We start from the raw sequence: 16,893 nt of genomic DNA on the forward strand, positions 1-16,893 counted from the left end.
CTACAGTACTGACCTGTAGCTTCCCATTGTGGCAGCCTCATCTTGAGCCAGGTGGAAAAGCACAGTACATCCATCCAGTATGCAGGTGGCTCCCCTCTAGTCAAAGGCCTGCCACCATCAAGCCACGTGTTAGGAGTTTGTTTGAGGTTATTTTCCTTCTCATATGCTCCTACGTCTTTAGGGACAATCTGCTCCCTTCCTCAGCATGACACCATCAGTTAAACTCCACTCCAGCCCCTCATTTACTTGGCTTGAATGTGTTGACATCTGAGCTGCTTGTTGATGAAATGATGATGCTGTTTTTACCCACAGCTCTGGTGCCTTTGTCGGCTGATTTCCAAGTTAATGATTTATACCTTGATGCTCCATGTAGGGCCCTGCTGTTTATCGCTCATGGCGCTGGGGAACACTGCGGCCGCTATGATGACTTAGCCCAGATGCTGACAGGACTTAACTTGTTTGTATTTGCTCATGACCATGGTGAGTATTATAAAAGAAACAGCATGTGATGTATAGCGGATCAGGGCCTCAGCAAGGGGAATGGCGTTAAAACTGTTCAGCAGTGAGAAAAAAGAAAGTAAATTAATGATAGACCGGAATAAAGGGGAAAGGATGGATTAATGCATTGTGTAGTACTGTCTGTCTAATCTATCCTATCAAATGGCCACACAGGTTCCTTGGGTTTTCCTCAGCATTGTCGTTATGGAGCTCCCCTTTACACTATTTTTATCCACTCCTTATGGGATTGTCACTGTTGCATCTTAACCCTGGTTCTGGTGAGGACTTTTATCCCTCCTTCCTAGGGTCACCATAGCTGCTGTCCTGAATCACCCCAAAACTGAAATAGTAGTGTGCCTTTCACACTGTCACTGAACCTGAAGGCCTTGTCTCAGGACACAAACAGACAAAGGGGTGAAGAGTGACCTCTCTTAGCAATACCCAGGTCTCCGGAAAGGCCATGAATTGAGAGAGCCCAATAATATTTTGAATGATTTACTTCTTGGTTCTTCAGCAGTCCCTTCCTGCCTTTTCCTTCACTCACAGCTTGCCATTCTCCTGCCCCTTTAAGCGTTTGTTTTGTTTTTATTATTGTATATATCTGCTTCTGCAACAAGTGGGTAGAAACTAGCAAAATAAATAAATGTGATTGGTCAGGGCAGTGGATGAGAGGTGAGGCCAAATTCAGAGGTGGATGTCAGGTGAAGTTGTATGAACCTATGCTGATGTAACTCAGGCCTGATCTGTACCTAACATTTAGGATGCCCTAGTTACGTCACTCAGAGCTGTGAAAAATCCACAGTGTAGGCACTGCTAGGTGGACAGAAGAATTCTTCCATGGGCCTAGTTACCGACTCTTGCGGAGGCGGATTTACACCCCTTCCATCACTGTAGCAAGTGTCTATGTGCTACAGCAGCGTAACTGCAGCAGCACTTGTAGTGTAGACATACCCTCAGACTTTCATGCTGCCAGATCCTGCTCTCGTTACAGCAGTGTAATTGCAGGATAACGCCACTGAAATTCTTTCAGTGAAACTGCAACCAGTGGAGTTACTTGGGCTTTCTTGGCTGAAATCAAGATCATAATTTGGCCTGTAGTCCCCACTTCCCGTCCACACACACACTTACTGACATGTAAATTACACCACTGTACACATTACTTCTGATTGTAGCCCGAGGTCTCTCACCAGTCTGAACACTTCAGAGTTTAGGGAATTTGAAATCCAGCTCAGGTCCTCAAAAACAATGGCAAAACCTTAGTGAGACCCTACAGCCACATTCTCTTTTTAGATATGCACTTGAGACTCCCACTGATTTCCAGCACTGGGATAGAATCATAAAAGATGAGGGTTGGAAGGGACCTCAGGAGGTCATCTAGTCCAACCCCCTGCTCAAAACAGGACCAACTCCAACTAAGAGCATCTAAGAGCAAAAATCAGCCCTAGGTTTCCTCAGGATAGAGATAGTCAGGTAGTCAATTTAATTGTCATATTTGTACAAAGCTGTGATTATATGAAGAGTGAATGAAACACCACATACAGGGTTGGCTTTAACAACAGGCAAACAGGCAGTTGGCCAGGACAGAAGAATCTTTCCTGTCAGTATGGGTGTATTTCTCCTTTTACTTATACAATTTTACCAACACTCTAGAACCATTCATTTCAATAAACTTCCTTTTGATTTACACCTGCATAAATGAGGCTAGTAAGGCTTATGTATGTAATTATCTCAGTGAAAGGTGTTTCTTTTTCTCAGGTGGCATAAAGTTGAGGAGAAAAATCATATAGCGTGTGGAGCAGACCCCCTGGTGTATGCCAGGCTGCTTCTGTAGCCACCCAGATTTCTGTTAGTATTCCACGAAGGAGCTATGCAGAATTTTAGCACGCACCAGCACACCTAAGCAATTCATTTGAATGCCAGAGCTCTGAAGATCTGGACACTGTGGGGCTGTTATTGCTTTTTTACTTTAGTTCTTTACTCTCCTCACAAGAAAACTTTTAACAAGACCTAAGTAGCAGAAATAATATTTAAAGGGACAGACATAGAAACAGCAACAAGACACAGCGCTTTATACTGTCAATTTAATAGAGAGAGAAAGCTCCTTTTCAGTCTCGAGATGTGGCAATCTGCCAGGAGTTATTGCACTATATAAAAAGAGGCATATTCGCTCTGTCGCCTTGAATATCTATTATGTTAGAGAACAGCAAATATTCTTTTATTAACAGAACAATTTCTTCCTTTCTTTCTTTTTTAAACCTTCTTTGAATAACAGTATCCAAATTAGAGCATCGTTATTGACTTTGCAATGGTAAAGATACCCAGCTCACTAACTGTTCTGAGAGAGAGAGAGACGGTGGGTGAGATAATATCTTTTAATGGACCAACTTCTGTTGGTGAAAGAGACAAGCTTTCAAACTACACAGAGCTCTTCAGAATACTAAACCCAGAAACTTTGAAATAACATTTCCCATCCATAACAAACAGATTTATCACATAAAGGACCACAAAAGCCAGACATTGGAGACAATGTAGAAAACCTTTCTATATTACAAAGGAACTCTTCATTTTTCTTTGTCCTTTTCCTTCAGAAGAGCCCTGTGTAGCTCAAGAGCTTTGTCTCTTTCACCAACAGACGTTGGTCCAATAAACGATATTACCTTACCTACCTTGTCTCTTTAATATCCTGTGACCAACATGCCAAAACACTGCAAATGACTGTTACGAGTCAGGTTATATTATCTGGGCATATATCTCTAGTGGATGTTTCCAACTGCAGTAACAGACTGCTTTAAATTATAAAAATTTGCCCGTATTGGAAAATCTCCCCAAAGTGGAGAAACTTAATGCCACAGGAAAGCTTAACTCTCTGTTGCATCTCCAGAAATAGTCAGTCAAACATTGCTTTGTTTTGTGTTGAGCCCATGATAAACCAGGAGAACATCTGGCAGAGGAAAAATGAAGAGTTCCTTTGTAATATAGAATGGTTTTCTACTTTGTTTCCAGTGTCTGGCTTCTGTGGTCCTTTATGTGATAAACCTGTTTGTTATGGATGGAAAATGATATTTCAAAGTGTCTGGATTTACTCAGGGTATCTCAACATGGGGTGGAGTGAAGGTTGTTTGGATGACCTTGCTATTCATTTCCATATGTTCATAACATTTGGGTTTCTTTGACATTTAACCTCAACTCTGAATTTCCTGACTTTATAGTGGTTGGGTTTTTTGGTTGGTTTCGTTTTTTAATACCTGCAACATTCTTGTAAGGTTTTTAATCCTTACATTATTGATTTGTGTTCTCAACCTTCCCTCTCACTTCATGCAGTTATTTTCCAAGTATTTTAAAGTTTTCTATGTTGCCTTCAGTTTAATTTCAAAAGAGGAAACCTATATTTTTGTGCAGTTCTGATGACAGTAAAAAAAAAAAAAAAAGAGAGAGAGAGAATATGTCTACATTGGTTGCCCTGGAAGGTCTTTGATGTATTGGTGAAACATTGAGGAATCAGCAACAAATTTATGTTGGAGGTTCTGCCAAGTTCCAGTGATGTTATGTTTTCTATGGATTGGGGAGATTGCTGCCTCTTTCGGAGACAGAATTTAGATAGGATATGATAGCCTTAGGGATCCATGAAGCCAAGAGCCAAAGAAAATGAAACAGAAGGATAGATAATTTGTCTTCATTTTCTCATGCAAAGCACTTTAATTTATTAAAGTGTTCCATCCACCCTCAATACAGTCCCCATCCTCTTTTGTCTGTTGTGCTGAGCTTTATATTTACTTTGGTTGCGTTACATGACCACAAGCCCAAAGGACCATTCTTTCACTTTTATAGATGGGTATCAACTAATAGTAGTTACTAAAGTGTTTACATTTTTGTACATAGAAACAGAATTTTGTATTTACTTATCTCTTATGCCTTTGCAGTACATGTTGCAATATTTTTTTCCTTTTACATGGACTTGCTAGTGCTCCTTATGACAGTAATGTAAGTAGCTGTCATTGGGAGGAAGAATAAAATAATCTGCCTCCCCCTTCTTTCTTCTCCCCCCCCCCCCCCCAATCCCACTACATGGAGGTTCCTAGCCATTCAATTTGCTTAAATACAATGCCACTGTCGAGTCCTTAGTGCTCTTCCTCTGTGCAGGTATATTCAGCGCTCCCATAAAGCGTTCCCTTTCCGGTTCGCAGAATGTGCAAAGATCTCCCAGTCTTTCACCTTGCTTTGAAATTTACAAGGCCGCCAGGTGAATTTCACGCTCTAAATTATCTGTAATGTCAGATCAGAATGAAGGGAAAGATGTTGCTCTTGTAGTTTATTTCGATTCTTTAGATGTTCCTAATTGAAGAAGTTTTCTGTCTCAACCCTGCTGCTACTTTGTGTGTGGTGTGTTTTTGTGGTGAGTTAGAAGAGTCCCCTCAGACCGAGATCCACTAATGCTTGTGCGTTCCATTCATTTTCCCACCAGATTCCATACTTAATGAAGCCCTTATTTGAAAAAGAAGAAAACAGCTGGAGTTGTAGATTTCAAAATGCATCAAATGTTTGGGATTTTTCAGCAGGGTCACTATTTTGTTCTTGCAACTGTTAAAAGACCATTGTTGGTGAGAACAGAAGTCTTCTATTTATTCATAGCACTGGGAAGGCTTGATCCACAAGGAAAGGTTAAAAGGACTACATATGTACAGGCTGGGGGAAAAATGATTGAGTGTCAGCGTTAATAAAAGCAAGAATTAGGGTAGTTCTGCATGTGAGAAGTAACAGCTCGTGTTATAAAAGGAAAGGAAATGTCTGGCTAGCAACATTCCCTAATAATATGGTCAATCAGACTCTAGTACAGACCCCAAAGGGGAGGGTGGAGGAAGCCCTGGCAGGAGTTATTTAGAGTTGGTTTCAACAAAGCGCTTATAATGTTCTGCAAGGAACAATCTTGCTGTGGTTGTGGGTGAGCCCTAATGGTCTATTGTGTCTCTGATTTCTGCCACTCGAAAACTGCTCTGTGGAGTAAAAACAATGCTGGCTTCTCAAATTGCCATGAGGAATAATGAATGGCCCTCCTAGTTCCAATATCCTTCTGATAGTAGCTACTACGAGATTTTTCATAGGAGGCTGTATTAATTCCAGAATGTTATTTGGTCATTGATGGAGAAATTTCTTTGCGATCCCAGCTGGAGGATAGCCTGGGCCCGCAAGTGTTAGGATTTATGGTGCCTGGTGATTTTATTCTCCACAGCACATCATGGAGGACAACATTGGCAGGGGGCCAAGAGAGGGGCACAAGGTCTACAATTATGCAAATTAAGTGGTCTTAACACCATGCACAAGTGGTATCAAAGGGCTGCAGACCCTGTCTCCTGATCTCAGGTTGCATTTCCCCACTATCCCCACATATTTCATCTGCATACAGTCCCATCACTCTAGCTATATACAAGTGAAGTTAATTTCACACCTAAGTATCTTTCTTTTAATAACTGATGATTGGAGTCTGGAGGGTCTGCACCTCTCCAGAGTCACAAAACTCATTCTCCTTTGTCAAACAGTGTCTATTGCTGAGTCATTTTCTCCTAACTCTTTCTTTGAGTTGCTGTCTGCATAGTCCAGTAAGGGAAAAGTCTTCAGAGCTTCAGGTTAGACTTTGCAGTACAGTCCCTATAGGGAGAAATAATCTTTATTCTTCAAATTACCTAGACTTGACCTATCTCTAAATCTTTTATGATCCCTGGATCTTTTGGGTTAGAAGGGGTTGCTAATGGGCTATTAGTCCAGCCCCCTGGATCAAGGCAGGATGGATTTATGAAGCAATAAATGTAAATCATAGCTCTCATAGCTATAAGAATTAGAGTAGAGAGCTTATGACCAAAGCAATAGTAACTGGAATATTTCCTCAGCCACGAAAGCTATTAGACAGATAATATTTTGATGTTAATTATTCTATGAGAGCCATGCAGGTCTCCCTGGAATTTACCACTGCATCTCATCCATCCCACTCCTTGTAAATAAAGGAAAGACAATCACAAACATTGCTGCGCTCTTGAGAGGGAGGCAATGTTGTCTACTGGCTAGGGTATGGGATAGGTAGTCAAGACTCCACGGTTTCATTCCAATTCTGCAACTGGTTCACAGTGCATGTCTAACTTCCTTCAGCCTCACTTTCCCCATCTGTAAGCTGAAGATAACAATACTGACCTGCCTAATGGGGGGCGTTGTGGGTGATATTTAACGTATGTAAAGCACTTAGAAATCCTGAGATGAAAGGTAAACATGCAAAACATTATTGTTGCGTGTCTCTAGACTAAATATTACCATAGATCATGCCATTTATGTTTTGGAGAGCTAGAAACAAAGGGTCTCTCGGTAATAATCCGTAGACCAAAATCCCCTGCCATTCGCTAACTCTCAGTTATGGGAACTTGAGGAAGGAAAGCTCTGAAACCCCCTAAAACTTGGCTAAAAAAAGAGCTAAGGGAGAAATCTTGCCTAGCATGCGGCAAAACCAGCAGCTCCACCCATGGTCACTTCCTATCCCATCCAATAGGGTTCAGATGCAGTGTAGAATCCCTATCAAGCAGATCTTGTAGCTGCCAGGGCAAGTGCACAAATCCCTTCCCCAGCCACGAGCAGCTCCGCAACTCAGCTGACTATTGGATTCCTCCCTCATCTGCCTGTGTAGACTCTCTGGCTCTAGCCAAGTGACTGAGGATGGAGGGAGGGTGAGGATTTGGCTCTAAATGATTTTGATTATTTAAATATTAATTTTAAAAGTCTCAACTTTAAAGTAGAGAACTGAGCATGTCGAAGGTGTAAGAATGTCCTTTTCTCAGGACATAGTATTAGCAGCTGACAAAACTGAAAAAAAAAATTAACCAAAGATGATTTTGAAAGCCCATTGCCTACAGCTGATGAGCTCCAGTCAGAGTGAAACCAGTCACGCCTATCTCCAGCTGCTCTGGTAAGTGGGGAACTGGTCCTGCAGCACTGTCACTCTGAGCAGAGGCGGCAGCTTGATAAGAAAACACAGGGTAGTTCTAGTTTATCCTGCTAGATCTAAACTTACCATGAGCGTGACAAGCCTTTTCTCTTAAGTCCAGACTTTTGACTGGACAGTATATTCTTCCTCGTTTCCTCTTTTAAATTGCTGAGTATCTTGTGCACTGTTACTTACCCTGTTTCACCTCAAGGGTGGCTGCATCTCACTGGTGAAAGAAGTGGACCCTCTACATCCCTTACAATAGGGTGGAATTTAATTTTATATTTAAAATGCCAACACCACCTAATGAGTAAATGGCAAAGGCATTTAATCTCTGTGCCTCAGTGAACGCCTCAGTGAAAGTCGTGTGGGGGTTATTAATTAATATTTATAACATTTGACATCCTTTCACATAGGCTTTCTTCTATGTGCAAAGCATGAGCTCACATCCCCCCAGCACAATTTAGAATGGGCTTTTGGGGTACATTCAGCAACTTCGTACAAATAGAATTATTTTTAAAAAGCAGAGATGGTCCCACACAGCCCTCAGATGTCGTGAGAGTTTCAACCTTTGCGCCACGTTTCACTTTGCCCAAATGAGGGCCACATTGGCAGTTTGTCAGGAATCCAAGGCCACACCAAGGGCTCAATTCCCTTTGACTTCAGCACCTTTTATTTGAATGAAATGGAGCATGTAGCAGCCACCCTCCTCTTTATTCCAACGGTTCAGCTCATAGAGCCTACAGGTCCCAGCATGCAGTGCCCTATCTTTTGGAGCTGGAGGTAGCCTCTGAATGTTGCACTTTGTTTAAAGAGGAGGTCATCTGCATGCCACGTGCTAGACCTGCTTAGCCAGCTTCTTCTGGAGTACAGTCATCTCCATAGTTAATCTGTCTTTTAGCATGAGCCGTGTATAAAATCTCAGTATGACCTAGCAGACTCATATAATGCAAATTCCCTGCCTGTGTAGGATTGAGTCCTACAGTGTATTTTACAGTGCTTCCTCTTGAAGAAAGTTACTGTAAACCAGAAAGAAAGCACATGATGAGTCATGAAAGCAAATACCTACAGTGTTTCTCATTCTGGAAGAGACCACATATTAATACCGAGAAATGCACATGTGGTTTTTATTTTTGAGTCAAGCCCTTGTGAAGTAAGATGCAACAACATTGTCATACCAGGAAGTGGTTGGACTAGACTGAACTAAAAGTAGAGAGACGATGAGACAGCATCCAGCTGACAGTGCTGCTGGCATAAGCTGCAGTGTGGAATGCTCACCTTAAAGCGTTCAGATTTGGCGTGTGGGCATGAATTTACTCAGCATGTTTCACCCCTCCATTACTTTAGGGAGTGAAGTGAGGATCAACTCTGTCTCCTGTCCAGCTGTTAAACACAGGGAGTTGGATTCTCCTCTCACACTGGTGTAAAACTTAGGATCGCTCCATGGACTTCAGTGTAGTTACTCCAGAATTACACAGATGTAAATGAAAGGAGAATCAGTTCCAGGGACTGTTTTTCAGTCCAGGAAAATGTGAAATTGCACACCAAGGTTGCATGTAGCGTTACCACAAATTCACATGCAATCAAAGGGGCTGAACATGCCCATTCAATATGTCAATTAAACATTAACATGTTTTAAAAAACCAGGAACAAATTTAGACATCCTGTCAGGTCTGGCTGGCCCAATAGCTAACTTACTCTCAATAATGCACAGAGGGAGAAGTGCCACTGGGCTGTTCTGTGAGCTAATGTGTTTTCTCAACGGCGGCTCACTGGACTTAATCACCTTGCTGTTGGCACTCACACAAGGATGGCCCAGTGCTATAACACCAGGCACTGGTTAAAAAGGGGAAACAACAGCAGAAGAAACAAAGCACAATCCTTTCCCCAGAGAGCCCCTGGCTGCTAGCTAACTTCCAGACCACACTTCTCAACCTGTCATTGCATCAGTAAGGGGAACACTGTGTGACAAAGATTCAGAACACCAAAACATTCATGCAGGAAACTCAAAGGGATTCCATCTTTCCATGTAAATAACTTCCTTTAACCTCAGTCCCTGATTCTTTATATCGGAGGTGAATAACTCAATCATAAGAGTAAGGGGATACCAAATTTGTGTGGAACACAGGACTAAAATGAGAGAAATTTGTGAGGTGTGGTCCAGAGGGGAACTTGGGCCAAAGGGGAGAGACCACTGTGAGACTCAGGTAGGCTCGCGCCGACCAGGGGTAAGCAAAATAAAAGGGAAATAAACTGTCTTAACTTAAAGCCAGTAGTGAGGATTACAGTTAAAGGCACATACGTTTCTGTGGTCTTCATGCCTTCTGGTCAAGGAATCTAGGAATCTCCTAGCCCTGTTACCTCCTTTCCCTAACACGCTTCCTTCTCATTTATGGAACTGCTTTGCTGAACCAGGTGGGCGTCCTCTCTTTCTTGCTGGGGGGAAACACCCTGCTCAGGTCCCTTGGGAGGGGAGGCAGTTAACTCCATCTTTGCCTGACTTAGCCTGTGGGTACATACATCCCCGCACAGTTCTCTTATACCAGACTCAGGCAGGTCATGATTCTCAGAGCCAGGGGCCAAGCCTGAAAAAGCACAGAAGCTCCATTCCCTGCTATTATATCCACGCGTGTAGTCTGGAATTCTCAGCTTGTTGAGCAGATTGTCTGGAGGAACTGCCATGACACCACTCATCATGCTCCTAATCCTCAAGTGGAGATTTGCAGGTTACAAAACAGAGCACTTGACAGCAGCAAAGGATGCTTGATTTTCTTTTCCAGTGGTTGATTTAATAGGCTTTTAAGCAAAGGATTGTTATAATGCAGCCTTCTCCCCTCCCCTGAATTGCAATACTACCTTGAGAGTGATAAAATGCAAAGGCTAGATTCTGATCCCAGTTACTGTGGTGTAAATCCCAAGTTACTCCAATGAAGTTACTGAGCCCAAGTCAACCTCTGTTACACAGGCTTTACACCAGTTTACACCATTGACTTCAGTAGACTTGAGATCAGATTCCAAGTCCAAATATGGGACTGTCAGGTATGAAAATACACTGGCCATGACTCTCCTCTCATATACAAAAGTATGAATTAGGTGAAACCTACCCTGAAGACATTGCAGATGCACCTGGGCAAACTCCTGTAAGTGAGAGGAGAATCAGTCCCATTTAATTTTACAAGTTGTTGATTCAGGGAACCTCACCCATGTCGGCTCAAAGAGCTGTGCAAATTCTACAGTGTTGTGTTCTGTAGGTATCCCTTCAAGATGTAAGTCAATTCCCATAGCAAGTGCCAACTTCCGTGTTCATGTACACTAGTGCATATCCAGAATAAACTCCACGGAAGTATCACAGAGGGTAGATTTTGGTCCATAATTTGTACATGTTCCGTATTTTACCAGTAGCAAAGTACAGTTGACAGCCCCTTGTCATGACGTTTTCAACAGCTCCCTCCCCTCCCCAAAATAAAACTGAACTGCTCGCTTCAGGAATTCATCTGCATGCTAGATTGTTGAAGATGGAAAGACAAGAGCCAGATGTTTTTGTTACTGGAGCTGCAGATGATGGAACAGATGATTTAACATCACTAATAATGTCTGTTTCCTAAGTTACTGTGTAGATATCAGGTTGGCTATAAATATAATTCAAAAGGCTGGTGTGAATCAGTGTACCTGCACTGACTCAAATGCAACTACACCCATTTACAGCAGCTAAAGATTTGATGTAAGGGTTTATTCAGAAGGACCTGTATCTTCAGACTAAAAAAAGGAAAGAAAAAGTCATAGGGCAGATGTGGCATGTGTCCTGCGTAGATTTGCAGATCATTCCAACAGCTGGCAATGGGCACTTCCAAATTATATCTGAATGTTTTGGGGTGTGTGTAAGGAAATGAACCTCTTAAAAATAGTCCTTGGCTGTATCTATGATCATGCCACATCCATTTTCAAGGAGCTATTTTGAACTTGATTTCTTATCCCCTTGGATTGTGGTATGGAAAGAAAAACGTGTGTGTGATTTCACCTTTACAGGGATGATTTTTTCCATAGCAACAGCATTTCATTAACTTGATCAACTGACTGGTTTTCCTATTGTTCACTTGTCAGACGTGTATAATTTGAAAGGATGTGTTTTATGAGGCAATTGCAGGTGACTCCTCCCATGTAAATGTATCTTTACACAGATGTTCAGTTTGTCATTTTAGCAGGGGTAAAAGTGGCGGTGCTAGTTCCTTCTTTGTGTGTTGCTGGATATCGCTTGCAGGGCACTGAGTACCTTGAAATCCCTTGGTGGTTACTGGGAGTTGAGGAAAATCTGAGCGCTTTTTGATCAGCTCCCCCCAACAGCAAACTGAGAAACGGAATTATTAGAAAATCTGATGTTCAAAAAGGATCCATGTGTACTCTGTTATTCAGCACAGACACTGGGAAGGGAAGGGCTGCTCTATGAAGCAAAGCTTCCCCATTGATTATATAGGCTGCTTTGCTTTTTCATCTCAGTTATGTTTTTATGCTTATTGTACCCAACGCTGGAAACTAACAGGTAAAACTGTAGGTTTTTCTACAGCTGAACTGAACAAACCACCACACTAAGGGAAGGAGTGTCAGGGAGGGAACCATGTGTCAGAGAAAAATGGAAAACATTTTAGATTTCTTTAATTAACCAAAAAACTCAAACCCCTGCCCTTCCTGCTCCTCAGATTCCAAAACAGGATAAATAACTAACAGCCATAGTGGGAACCTGAGAATCTCACTACCCTTTAGCTTGCTAGTAAGCTCCATGCTTTGGAATTTGTGCAAAAATGTAGCAGTCTCACTCCACAGCAAGGATTTAACAGGTGAGTAGTATGATAAGACTTCATTGTTTTTTGCTAAATACATTACAGTACATTAGTGCCTTATGAAGTGTTATCAGCTGATGAAAATGAAGGCCCCAGTCCTGTATTTGGATCCATGCAGACAGAGTTTCAAGCCCCCGCAACAACTCTGCTGACTTCAGACAGGTTCTCTTCTCAGACATAATGGTCCTCCCACACAGATCCGATTGCAGGGTGGGGACCTGAGCTGCAATTGTCAAAATAAACTAACTCAAGCACCCTTTGTGTTGCAGTAGCTTTGGGATCTATTTTTATTGTTTAGTGACTTGCTTATTCACAGAATACCACACATAGCTATAGGGTTCCCAGTCCTGAGTCAAATAAGTGAGTTTCTTCTGTAAATAGCAACCCAGAACTGATTTTCTATAAATAGGGACATCTGTTAATTGTCATGAGAGCTTTTGGAGGGTCACTTATCAGTTCAGATTTGCTCCCAAATTGTTTTTTTTTTGGTTTTGTTTTGTTTTTTAAACAAACTTCTACAAACCCTAAAACCAATAGAAATATTTTCATATTTTGAAAAACTGGAGACAGTTATTTTAAAATAATTAAATATTCCCCAGCAGCATCTGCAAGCCAAGCACTGCACTTTGACCTCAGTTTACCCCAACGTGACCGACAATAAGCAAAAGTGAAATTCTTCCATTTTATAATCAAAAATTAATTCTTTTAAAAATAATCCTGGGTGTTGCTAGTAACACAGAGGACATTCATTTTGTTACAATGTCTAGTTTTTAATTTCCTTTCCATTACTCATTTACTTATGAATGTTAAGAAACAGAAACACCCTTTATTTGTTTTTTAAAATATACTCATTATTCCTTGGATGAACTCAGGCTTTTGGTTTAGATTTTCATCACAGCTGTGAAAGGGTAGAGGGTGCATTCTAGGCACAGCCCAGGGCAAAGACACCAAGAGGTATTCTTCTTCAGAGGGGCTGGCAGCGTGCCCTCTCCAAGCTCCCCAGCTCACAGGAGGACTGCAGGCTTGCCACTACACCTGTTTATGGTGTGCAATCTGTGCACTTGCACTTCTTTTTCCTGCCAATGTGTGGGGGTCAGCCTGCTCAGCTTCTAATATGGCCCCTGTTACTATGGTACCTGAGCACCTCAGAGTTTTTTATGTATTTATCCTCACAACACTCTATGAGGCCGTGCAGGGCTATCCCCGTTGTACAGATGGGGAATGGAGGCACTGGGAGACTGTGATTTACCCAAGGCCACACAGAAAATCTGTGGCAGAGCCATTACTTGAACCTGTGTTTCCTGACTCCCAGAATGCCCTACCCTCTCTCTTCCCCATGTAGGGCACCATGTGTCACCTAGGGCGTAGAAAAAGAGCAGTCCCTGCACTCCACCAGTCACAGGAATTGCAAATCTGCCTGACCCTTATGCAGACCACAGAAGTGGTAGGAATGCTCTTTGCACTATTCCCCAAGTACCAAGCACTGTGTACGTCCTAGGCAGCATCTGACTCTGATTGTTTGTCACTCTCCATGCGTGGATTTTTGTACACACAGCTGTAAAAATCCAGGCCCAAATACTAAGGGTCACACTAGTAAACAATGCACATACACTGCAGATGTTTGTAGTACCAAGTGCCTTGAGGCAAATTCTGCTCTCTTTTATAGAATGGTAATGCCCATGTCGCCATTAGAGTTACTCTGGTCTTATACATGATGAACAAAAGCAGAAATTGGCTTCTCCGTTTGAATGTTTCACTTACAGGTGAGATGGACAATTCTTTCTCACCCTGTCCCTCCATCATATCTTGTCCCAAACTTGTCCCAAAAATGTAGAAGAAATAAAAAGAAATACAGCCTCACGCAGCTTACAGTACTCACTGCTGCATGCCGTTAGTCAATTACCAGCCTGTGGAGGACTAGTTCTGAACATTAATAATATTGCGAGGATTGAAGCTGATAGCCAGATAGATCAGGAAGGAATTGTTCTGCTCTGCACATCTTCGCATAGGCAGCGGGTGCATTATGGATGAGGGTTTTTTGCTTACCTCTGAATCATTATGTTTGGGACGATGCTGGACTCACTGAACCCAGACCCAGGATAACAAAATTTATTTTCCCCTGTGCTCTTAAAAAAATAAATACACTTAATTTTCAAAGGGCCAATTTCTGCCACCCACTTACGTCAGGTTGGAGTGTAGCCATACAGTTCAGCTTGAGTAGGGGGCAGCCTCTACTTGCACTGCCTGAAGAGCAGGGCAGGAACAAGATTGGGGCTGTGAGACTTGCAGTCTGATCCGTGCTTGTTGCCCTTGCTCCAGGAGAAAGGAATTTGCACCACCCTTTTACTGGTGCAGATTACTTTCCCCCACTGTGTCAGCTCAGCTGTGCTGGTCAGAGAGAAGGAAGGAGCCTGGGCTCTGCAGTATCCTTGCCTCCTCTGCCTGCCCACCTGAGTGGGAGGGGGATAGCAACCCGGTGATGGCTGTGTGGCATACACAGGGAGTAAGAAGCCTCCTTATGCTCTTTTAATCCCCACCTCAAGTGTGCAGCTATGCTCACCGTCAAGCCAATTGATGAGTGGTTTATACCATAAGTAGCCTTGCTAAAAGATGGGTTGCTTGCAGCGTAATGTACTACACACCATGAGTGAGGGTGGCTGAATTGGGCTCTTTAGGGATCATGTGGGGAGCTTGTACTTTCACGGCCAGGATGGATGAAGGGCACAGATGCACATAACCCTTTAGGAAGCACCACACGTCGCCAGTAGGTACTGAAGAAGTAGTAGGATCCATCTTTGAGCTTAAATTTGATAATTTCATTTATGACTCTGTTAGTGTTTATAAAGAAAGGTTTGGGTGGTTTGTATTTGATTCACCTAAGTAGGATTGTTGCTGTCCTAGGAATTGAAATCCTGACCCTACTGAATTCAATGGGAATTTTACCTTTGTCTGCAGTAGGGCCAGGATTTGAGGATTTAAGGTCTATTTTGTTAATTTAAGAAAATATATGGGACCATTTTTTTTAAAATACAGAAAAATTCCTTTAACCTAGTTGACAGAGGTGCACCAATCGCTTTGAGAAACCAGGTTCAGTTTATTTTAAAAGTCAGTCTGATGATTTGGGAGAGTGATTTCAGCTTCCTGAAATTTTTTTTAAAAATCTAATCATCTTTTAAAGCTTTTGACGTATGGGCATCTTCATTTGTGAACCACTTAGTGAAATTGAACAGAGCACATGGTTAGCATCTGGCACGCTTTCTAACCTCCTGCAAGTTTCCAGCATCTCAGCAACATTCTTTCTAGCCTTGTACCTCCCTGTTCTATAGAACAAGAAAGTGGGATTGCAAAAGAAAAACGTTTGATCTCACAGCCAGTGGCCAGATGTGATAAATTTCATTTGAAGGTTTATGCTGCCCCCATTATGAAACCTCCCACCAGATCAGCTGTGAGGCTGCCAGTTCTGAAGGTGGATTTTGTGAAGTGGAAACCTGTTCGTGACATACTGGAATGAGAACTCACCAACTCATTTCACAAAGACCACCAGTCAATCAACCATCACATCACAAAATTTTCTGGTGAGTGCCACGCTGGGCCAGATCCAGTCCAGACGCTGAGGTGAAAAGCTTCATAATACATTACTAGTCCTCTCAGCTGCAGAAGTAGCCTTATCCAAAGTCTATTGCAGTGAATGGAAAGAGTCCCTTCACTGGGCTTTGGCTCAGGCCCACAATGCTATTATAGCTAAGTATAAGAAGAGGAGCAATGTCAGTGGCCACAGAAGTCTATTACATGGAATACTTCCCTCCAGTGGCCTACAACATATCATGTATGATTCAGATTGGTGTTAATTACGGTTATAATTCATTATAGTAGATAGGGCACAAAGCTGGGAGTCCGGAGACCTGGGTTCTCCTCTTAGCCCCACCACAGATTCACTCTGAATGAAGTGCTTTTGCCCCAAGTCTCATCTTGCTGTGTCTAAGTTTCCCCATCTGTAAAATGAGGAAAATGATACCATCCCATCTTTGTAAAGAGCTCAGAGATCTATAGATGAAAAGCCCCAAGTAAGTGCTACAGATATGAATGACTCTTCAAAAACCTTAAAACAAGATATGGTCCCTGCCATGAGTAGTTTACTGCCTAGGATAAATGAAATACAGATATTTAAAGGAGGAGGCAAGAATCACAGTAAAACGTTTAAGAGCGTTACTCACACAGCATCTCAGAACATCTAAACTCTAAAGGTTTGATTTTAAAATAATGTAAGCATGCAACTGTGTGGAAAATGTGTAAGCAAGTGCATATGTACCCTGTGTGTGCAATTATCCAGATTACATGCCCGCATCAGGTAATTGCATGTACAAATATTGGTGCGAAGTGCAGTTGGTTATTTACCTGCACGACTACCCAGTTTGAGCATATAATTGCACCTGCATGCCCAGTTGTTGCAAGCCAGACACCAAAGTTATTCTGTGTTTTATTTAAAATTTGTGCTTTAGACCTTGCTTTCTTGCTCCCATCTTCAGCTTTCTTTCTCCTAGGTTAAAATAACCATCATCAACAGTGGGTGTCAGAGGGCAGGATTTCTCAGTGTGTTAA

The 16,893-nt window shown here is 42.2% G+C and overlaps 1 protein-coding gene across 3 annotated transcripts in view; it reads left to right on the forward strand.

Annotated features, from left to right (window-relative positions):
* Positions 1–16,893, forward strand: part of MGLL (monoglyceride lipase) — a 76,570-nt gene that overhangs the window by 23,304 nt on the left and 36,373 nt on the right. For all 3 annotated transcript variants that reach the window (XM_067544281.1, XM_067544280.1, XM_067544279.1), the window contains exon 3: positions 374–480. In XM_067544281.1, the coding sequence (XP_067400382.1) occupies positions 374–480 (107 nt within the window). The remainder of the gene's footprint in view (positions 1–373; positions 481–16,893) is intronic.

The sequence above is a fragment of the Emydura macquarii genome, unplaced genomic scaffold (assembly GCF_026122565.2).
Source record: "Emydura macquarii macquarii isolate MOO-44397 ecotype Brisbane River unplaced genomic scaffold, CSIRO-AGI_Emac_v2 contig_968, whole genome shotgun sequence".
Classification (NCBI taxonomy): Eukaryota; Metazoa; Chordata; order Testudines; family Chelidae; genus Emydura; species Emydura macquarii.